Here is a 9714-nt window from a genome sequence, read left to right on the forward strand (position 1 = left end):
AGTCTTAGTAGTCAGACCAAAAAGTCTGAAAGTCATCAGAAATATTCCAAAAACTATCAGTGAAGTTAAATTCACGTTTCTAATGAAATGTTTCCATCACTCTAAAATAAAGAATATATAAACTTAGAACCAAAGTGCTTTACAATTTAATTTATTAAAACTGGAGATTGAAAGCTCACYGTTGAATACTAATGCTTCATATATGGCATTTTCTGCATAGGTAAAAAAATAKGGGGGKSAGGGGGAATCTACGCTCTTAATGTTTTTTGATGTATTTRTTTTTTGTAATCTGCTTATAATTTGATATCCACACCGAGAGAACCCTCCTTTCAGCCGTCTTGTAAATCCTTAATATAGAGCAGAGCCATTTTAGCGCCTGAGCCGCTATCACCCATCATGGAAATCATTTGTAAGCATATCAGTGAAAACAAATACAGAATAATATCCTGGTCTGAGGGGAGGAGGTGGAAGTGTTGTCTTCTGTGTTCCTTGTTGTGATTTTAATGAGGATGTCAGAGCTGTCAGTGCTGTAATAGCTGGTTGTAATAAGCTTCTCCCTCATATGCTAAGACAAATTGTCCTGTTGTTATTCTAATGATGTGTTGAATGTGTTTATGCCGTTGTTTTTTCCCTCCACATGCRACAGTTTCACGCACTCGATCCGGGGTTAACCAGAGTCAGATGTCGTTAGCAAATAGATTGTCGCTTTGACATATTTTTATTAGTTTTATTTCCAGGCTTCATTCTTGTTGCCTGTCAGCTCCTCGTTTACTAGCAGCACACCGCCATCTAGTGTTTATTTGGGTGTATTGCATCAGTATACATGCTCATTGCATTGACGCTATGGATTCATTCAGCAATGACAGAAAAGGCAGACCTTTCCCAGTGTCATATTTATTTCACTCCTCTTATTTTTTTCAATCATCTACCATTTTCAATACTCTAACTTAATCCTAAATGTTCATATTAATCCTATTGGATTCCCTTGAAATGCCGCCTCTAAAACAGTTAGATTATTCCAGCTGGTTGAAAGAATGCAGTTTATTCATTTTGCATAATAAATCCACAATTAAACACATCTTTTTTTTTCTTTTTTTTTACGTCAGTACTTCACACAAAACTCATCTCCCCCTCTGTGCGTAAATAATTGTAAGAAGTAAACTGTTTATTTTCTGCAACTGCGCCTAACAGATGTGCTAATCAAATATTTGCATTGCTAAAATGGGAGTCACTCCCAATTAAATTCACACTTTTCACCCACCTCGACAGATGCCAGAGTGAAGCTGTGAATCTCTCTTATTTGTGAAACTAAACTTAATGTGCGAGGTTTAGTCTAACATTGCCAGTCAAAACTCTTGCATTGAGTGCAGCCCTGACCCCTCTGGGCAGTATCAGAGCCGCTGAAGTGCTTTGGCATCAGTGTGACAGGATTAACACATCAAAAGCGGAGTTGGGGCCTACAGCGGCGTCACACAGTCAGTGCAGCACCTTTCATGTTCTGCTCAGGTTCACCACAATTTCACGTAAGCCAACAGCAAGTCAGACGGAAAAAGATAATGGGGCCAACCTGCTGCTATCACGCTTTCCTTCAGCTGCAGTGAAATATGTCAAATTCTGTGTGTTTGATGAAAGATTTGAGTTCAACAAGCTTAAGTCAGGGAACGATATCTGACTGTGTCACATGGCTGGGATGCAAAGGGACCATTTAGGTCTGACATTCGAGCTGAAATTATTGCTGCAAGCCTGCATGGTCTTACTTTTTATTATGCAAATATTTAACAGTTAACAGAAGCAAAAAAGTTCAACTCAAGCAGCCTAAGAGGCTTCATGTCTTGGAGTTGAATCCCAGACATTTACGCTTGGAAAGAGTTGGAATATTGAAGGCGAATGGATGAATAAAATCGTTATTTCAAATGAGCACGTAACAAATTTAAATGAAAAYAAAACAAGTATAAAATTACATTTTCTGACAAAGAAATKATGTCRAACACCATAAAGTGAGGTCGTAGATTATAGAAGTAAGAAGAATATCTCTAAAACCCAGCTTTTTCCTGTTTGAAAATGATTTGGAGGAAGTGAATTTTTACCCCATCTAATTCGCTATATGCACTTTTAAACTGTACATATCTGCAACTACTGTATAACAAAACTCATCACTCATATCACTGATAAGCAGCTTCAATGAAAATGCACATATATTTAGGTATGAACTTATGCACGGATAGTTAGCGACACAGCTAGGCATGTCTGAGTTATACAGTAAATATGATTACGTTCCGTTAAGACCAAAATTATTCAAATTCAAAATTATGTATTATTAATATTTTTTTATTATTATTTTACCAATATATTTTTTATAACTAAGTAATAGTAACCCCAGTCCTGCTACAATCTGTTTGAAAAGACCGTGATGTTTTTCTTGACTTGCCTTGTAATTCAAAGGTCCAGCTCCACCTTCCTCGTGTCAAATGTCAAGACACTTAATCTCAAGTTACCCACAAATCTTTGCAATGAGTGTACGAGCGTGTGTGTGTGTGGTAGTGAGTGCTTCGAGTGCTGCGTAGAACTAGAAAAGTACATTCAGCCCATTTACCGTTTCTATTTCAACTTTAAGAACAAATATTCATTTTGGGGGTTTTTTTGGTATCTTGATCTCATGTCAGACACTACTTTGAATATATCTGATGTCTGTGTATTAACATTAATAAACAATGTTTAAGAATAAATAAAAAAAGAGAGATTTGAAATACATAAAACCAAAGCTTTTTCACGTGTTTTAAAAGCTTCACTGAAACGCAGTTGTCCTTTTATGTCTTGCCTAATAGCCCCTTGTCTTTGTTTAGGTTGTCGACATAAAAGAGAAACTGAAATTGTCCAAGAAGTTCTGGTCGAGTCTGCCSGAGGCRATGTGTGTGGAGGACAGAGTGACTGCCGGAAACGCCAGTGATGAGGATTGCTGGAATGGACACACCAAGGGCAGGTAAGGGGACTGCAGCCCCGCAGCTTAATGCAGGCTAACACAAAAGGTTACTTAGAAGTCCAAAGTCTTTTCAGCGTGCCTGACGTTAAGCAGTCTGATCCTAGAATTAAGAGGCAAGCTTTTTTTTTTTTTTTTTTTTTTTTCTTTTCAGTGCACTGTGGAGGAGCTGGGCATATTTTCATTTAGAGCTGCTCAATTAAAAAAAAAAAAGGATGTGTCGCTTTTATTGTTACGGTTTTCCTTCAGTATGTAATGAGTTGTATGAAATACACTGTTGTTTTTATTAAGAGAAGCAATTTCTCTTTGTTCTTTGTTTGGCTGTGCCAGCTCGGTGTTAGCTCTTAATCTGATTTCTTTACGTGGAAAAAAAAAAGAAAAACTTCGACTGCCCACAGACTTTCATTTTTTGAGTTGCAAAAGTCTTTACTGAGTGTTGTTTAGTTTACATGTTTAGGCACTATAAACTACAAACTTCAATATGTTTTATCATGTTAGTCAATCTCGTTGATTGTCAGACCAGCAATAGCTATGAAGTTCAAAGAAAATGATAAATGTTTGGAGAATCTTTTACATATGTGACCCTTGTTTGTGTTGAGCGCTGCTAAGGTGCACATTTTCCTCCAATTGCACCTGCAACTCATTTAGAGAACCAGCTGTGCACATCTTGCTTTTTCTTGTTTGTAAAATAGTTCAAGCACAGATTGTAATTTTTACTCAGCATCTTCCTATCAACTCTGACCACCTTTCTTGTCCTTGATGATAAAAAAAAAAAATCCCCAGCACTTTATTTCACTGTGTGGATAGCACATTCAGAGCAATGTGCAATGTTAGCTTTTTTTGGATTAAAGAGCAAAAGTTTGGTTTTGGCCTGATTTGAGCAGAGTGCCCTCTACCAAATGTTAGCAACATCCCCAGCATATTCGCTGTAAATAATGCTTTTTATGGCTTTTTTTTTTCCTCCCCAACAACAACATTTGTCTTAATACTCTTTCATAAAGGTCAGATTTTTGGAGTRCCTGACCTACCGATTTCTTGGTACATCTGCAGTTTTCAGCTGATTGAAAATTMATTTGCTTGCACTAGATTTTTGTTACTGGTGTCATATTAAATAAAACTCAACATGAACGCATCCCACACAAATTTTCAATGTGATTTTCTCTGTTTCGTTTCACCTAATAATTATACACTGTTTTTTGTGTTGGYGTATCACGTAAAAGGAAATACAAATGCATAACACTGTATTTAAAATGACAAAATGTGAAAAGATTCAAGCAACATGTAAACATTTACACGGCTCCTAATGTAGGATGTCATTCTTTATTAATTTTTTTGTCATCCTTGAGTCAACAAACAAACAAAAATGTTACCTTTTCAAATTCAGTGACATTTCAGGGGTATATGTTAGCTTGAGTGATTAGCGCTTATGGGAAAACAAACGTTGTTGTGTCACATGATTTGTGGAATTCTGTCACATGGCAACCCGCAGCCTATTTATCCACCAGGAGAGCAGGCAGCTGACATACTTTTCCCCGGAGAAATACCTCACAAGTGTGTCAGTGTATTAACTGACATTATGGGGTCAAATTCCCATTTCTCAAACGTTGCTGTGAACCTAAAGAACCTATTTCCAATCGCTTTATAAAAATTAGACGTATTTCAKTTATGRGTGGAATTAGTCTACCCTCCAACCACTTGTTTGGTGCTGCTTATTTTCCTAAAGCCTGTGACRATAATTATTTCTGWATTATATCTTTGCATAGAGAGTGCCTTTCTAAAAAGTCCACCTGGCTAWTTGAATTTGTTTTGTTTTGTGTTTTTAATAAAGATACTTTCCTGAAGTCCAAAAGGACGGCCTAACCAACCAGATGAATAACCCTGAGGTGGGTGTTGACATCACACGACCCGACACCTTCATCCGTCAGCAGATCATGGCTCTGAGGGTGATGACCAACAAGCTGAGAAACGCATACAATGGCAATGACATCAGCTTTCAGGACTCAAGTAAGCTGTTAGCCATTTTTGTAATGCAGGCGAATGAATCAGAATGCTTTTTCTGCTTTGCTTTAGGCAGCTGTCATAGTTTTGTTTTTTTTATCTTTATTGTTTGTTGGAACATTGAAAAACACTTCTTACATGAGTAAGACAAAGACATTGCAAGTATATTTTGGTAACACTTTATTTGAAGGGGGGTGAATAAGACTGTCATAAACATGACATAACATATCATGAACATGAATAAGCCTTCATGAATATTTATGACTGTTGTCATAAAGCGTCATTCGGTAAATTATGACACTTTTAATACAAAGTTGACATTATTCAAAATGTCTTTATGACAACTTGACATTAACCAAGAAATCATCACTGATGTAAATTTCTTATAAAAGTATTACTGATTGCACTTTAAAAATTAGGTATATTTATGTTATTAAAGGTAAAGTTTAAACAGTGATGATTTATTGGTTAATGTCAAGTTGTCATAACAAAGACATTTTGAATAAGGTCAACTTTGTATTAAAAGTGTCATAATTTACTGAATGACGCTTTATGACAACAGTCATAAATATTCATGAAKGCTTATTCATGTTCATGACAGGTGTTATGTCATGTTTATGAAAGTGTCATGACAGTCTTTTCACCCCCCCCTTCAAATAAAGTGTTACCTATATTTTTTTTTTAATCATAAAGTCCTTCTCCACATTTGAAGTATGTGTATTGTTACTGATGCATATCTGTCATGTATTGCAATTCTCTGGGAAGAAATGTGCAAAATGTAAAAAGTGTGCTTCTGCATAAGAGTTTAAAAAGTTATTTTGCTGTTTGGTTGCTATGTATTTTTTCTTAATGGACTTAATGGCCATTTGATCATCTTGGGATGACGATAAAGAAATTAAATGTGAAAACACAAAGCTTGAGTGCCCCTATGTAGCTGGCTAGGATACTATGATTATTTACCAAAAACAAGAAATCTACTGCTTACTGCTCTGGAAATGTTAAAACAAACTTTAAGTAAAGGAGGTTCTGTACAAAATCAGTTTTAACAAACTTGTAAGAGAATATAATATTCCATGTACAAGGACTATGACCTATTCTCAGAAATTCAAAGCTGAACCTTGAATTACCAATGATGAACTCTTACGTTTTTTTTTTTTTTTGGTTGTTGTTTTTTGTTCTGCTCTTGTAATACAGGTGATGAAGGCAGCGGCTCAGGCAGCGGGAGCGGCTGCACAGAGGGCTGCAGCACGGACATGTACAGCGCTGCCACCGAAACCCCAGTGGTGAGAGCCGACCGGAGCGGGCCTATGGAGGACTCTGCCCCGCACCATGCACCATCCATAGCACTGCCAACCATGCTGGCTCTGCTAGCTCTAACTCTGCACCGACAATGGAGATAATGATGGAGCAACAAGCGAGATATGGACTGCAGGGTTTTTGTCCCCCTTTTTTCTCCTCTCTGGCAGTTTTTGTATTCAAGCACATTGGAGCCACAGTCGAGCAAAGAGCATTCGGCCTACCAGCGTTGATGCTGCAGGATTATGCTCTGAGAAAGAGAGTAGTCATCCACATCACGATTTTCCACTTTTCCAAAGATCATGCAGTGCCATCCCTAGACTTTATATTTCATGAAATCATTTCAGTTTCTAAGACTGATGCGGATACAACAAACTCTGCTTCAAATTTTTTTTTTGGAAAAAAAAAATCTGTACATTTATTTCACATATGGCAAATATAAACATAGGTTTCCAATTGGGGAAAAAATATAGTATGCACTTTGAGCTTTTTTTGTTTTTTTGTTTTTTTTTTTATAGAATTTTTTTGTCTGAAGAAAATGTAAAAAGAGATGTGGTTAAATTATGCACCTTAAAAAGGTACAATAAGCTTAATAAATGTTTGATAATATATTTTAAAGAGGTGATGATCATCTAAGTGCAAGAGGATTCAGGAACAGCTTTGGTTAGAATTTAATTAAATATAACATTATGCCATTTACTGATTTGTGAAGGAAAAACGATTATTTTAAATTTCCTTTTTGTGAATGCAAATTCAGAGTTGTGCTTCTTTATCTTTCTTACGGTTTCAATCGTTTTGGGCTGTAGATGCATCTATTGTTTTAAACAGAATCTGCACAAACTTATAAATACTCACAAAATCAGTTCAGCAGTGGCCTTGTGCTACAGCTGACTTGAAAGGTCAGGATTAACATTTTATTTACTTTGCCTTGCRCCAACTCCATAATCTGCAAAATATGCTCATATCTTGCCAGTTTCTTAACTTAGCTTCAGCAGTGGAAAACCTAAAATCATTTCTAAGAGGGTTTTTTTTCTTCTTTTATCTGCAGAGAAGATGCCACTAATTTACTGTTATGTAGCTCTATGGTTAAACAGCTCTGTTAACATTTTGTTTAAGATGTGATCACTCAGTATAGTTTAAAATATTTACTTCAAGTTTAAAGGGATAAATACTGTCATAATTTAATGCCATCAATAATTGAACAGGTAGGAAGTGACTACAGCAACTAATTATTAATCTTCTACTACAACCATAAGGGGCTTTTGTGGATTGTTTTTAAGCTRGGTTCTGTTGAGAGGAAATGGCCCATCAGTWATTTACCTTTMRTAGATAACTCTCTTAGCATCTTAAMWTTRATGAAAGATGAGAAATTCAAAAGCTTTTAAATGACCTAAGATACGCAGGAGATGATTATTCTCTTTGGTCTGTAGCTAATTATTATGAAGACTTCTGCTGTCTGTAGTCCATAGCAATGATATTTCTGTACTTAACAAACTTTGAAACAGAATTGGTTTTTGGTGTTTTTCCATTCAAACCATTGTTGTGCAAGTTCACTTTTCACCAGAATTAGCTGCACTTTCAGTTCACACAGGTTAAAACAGAATTAGTTCATATTCAGAATCCACCATTTTAATGCTTTTTTGTACAGTCACACCACATCAAGTTTCAATTTACAATYTCCAGCATTAATTAGCACGTTGATTATTTTGTAGCCTAGCATTYGCCAGGTGATTCTCTCTGCTCGCATAAAATGTATTTTAGTTTGACCGAGCTATCAGTAAAGCTCCTCTTATGCACAAAATTCCCTGTTTGAATTGTAAGAGATCAACRTGAGTGGATAGTTTTGATTCTGCTTCAGTACTGCTTCAGTACTTGAACTAGAAAAACCTTCACTTATGTGAATTATTCTCACTGTTATACTGGSTATCCTTATAGCTGGTAGATGTGACAGAATGCATTTAAGTGCTGCTTCAGTACATAGAAAACCTTGACATGAATTTTCTGACACAATACTGATAGAACTGGAGTAAAGAAACAACTCAACACAATCTACTCCTTTTAAATAGTTTAGACCGTCAGCTTATAATATTAGGTATGTATGTTTGTACATTATCAATAAAGTCTGAGCGCAAACACAGATAAATGTGTTGGCGATAARAGCCTAAAGCAAACCGGTGCACAGATGCACATACGGCAATCGCCAAGGTTTTTTTTTTCCTTCAGAGAGAAATATAACTCTTTCTGAATAAGAAAAATGTGACCTAAAATGGTTTCCTGATAGATGCCTGTGTTATGTATCAGGTTAACACAAGGGAACAGTTCATGCTTCTGATCTGAGAAACAGCTTTGTTCAAGTCAGTTGTTTGAAAAAGTTAATGCCACTTATGTAAACACCATTTTGAACAAAGTCAAGTGCAGATAACACTGAAACAAAAATATTATCCGGTTTTTGTTTATCAGTGGATAGCTACTCTATCAAGAGACACTTAATAAAAAGTTTTACATAGGAAGGTCATTTCAATGGACTATGGACCGATACAGTCTTTACTGTAAAAAAAACATTATCTATTTAACACAGCTATTAAGTACAAAATTAAACCCATTAAACATTACCTGATATTSAACTTTTTCATAAATGATTTGATAAAGGTAATAGACGATGGCACGTTCAGTATGTTCTTGTTAGGAGGTCAAATGTAATGTTTTTAACAAAAACACTAAGAGAGTTATCAACTTCAGGTWACTAATCTCTAACCAGAAACAGAAAAAACCTTTCACACCTGTGGCTCTAAAGACAATCAAATTAGGAGATTCCTATTGGGCATCTCAAATTAAGTTTCCCACTAACATATTSCGTTTGAATTACAATGAAATTATATGCAAATAAAAATTACTGGGTTGGTCTGCAAGAGCAAACCTATATTCTTGTGCTGCTGTAAAACTTTACATGAATTTAAATTAACTGACTATCATGTTTTAGTGCTGCATCCTCAGAATATATTACACGTATTTACCAACTATCATCAGATGTTTYATACCTACTGGAACTACATTTAGAAAAAAAAAAAAAAACGCAAAAACATGCTACTTCTTTGCGTATTGAGTAACTGCCCTAATAAYCCCAGGCAGTATTTAAAAATGTCAACTTCAAATGACAGAATTGAAAAGAATACACAAGTACATATTACCATACTTGTTGGATGTCTGGGAGTTATTAAGAGRGGCAAGGAGCAAACATCACACAGTGGTGACAGGGAATGCTAAGAATGACTCCCTGAATTTATCTGGAAAGCTTGAATGGTTATGTCTGCAGCACAGACAGGCTTGAAGCCGACCACAGTCACCTGTGAAATGAGAATCTGTGGGGACCGGACAAGGCTGAATGCTTCAGTGAAGCTCCTCAGTAGAGCGTACTTACAGAGAATGTGAGAGACCTTGGCACC

At 36.0% G+C, this 9714-nt stretch overlaps 1 protein-coding gene across 2 annotated transcripts in view; it reads left to right on the forward strand.

Moving 5' to 3' along the window:
* LOC103458997 (glypican-6-like) overlaps window positions 1-9708 on the forward strand; it is a 99915-nt gene extending 90207 nt beyond the window's left edge. For both annotated transcript variants that reach the window (XM_008400172.2, XM_008400179.2), the window contains 3 exons: window positions 2844-2980; window positions 4806-4981; window positions 6170-9708. In XM_008400172.2, the coding sequence (XP_008398394.1) occupies window positions 2844-2980; window positions 4806-4981; window positions 6170-6375 (519 nt within the window). In that variant the 3' untranslated portion in view covers window positions 6376-9708. The remainder of the gene's footprint in view (window positions 1-2843; window positions 2981-4805; window positions 4982-6169) is intronic.
* The last annotated feature ends 6 nt before the right edge of the window (window positions 9709-9714 follow it).

Source organism: Poecilia reticulata, linkage group LG2, assembly GCF_000633615.1.
Source record: "Poecilia reticulata strain Guanapo linkage group LG2, Guppy_female_1.0+MT, whole genome shotgun sequence".
In the NCBI taxonomy this organism is placed as follows: domain Eukaryota; kingdom Metazoa; phylum Chordata; class Actinopteri; order Cyprinodontiformes; family Poeciliidae; genus Poecilia; species Poecilia reticulata.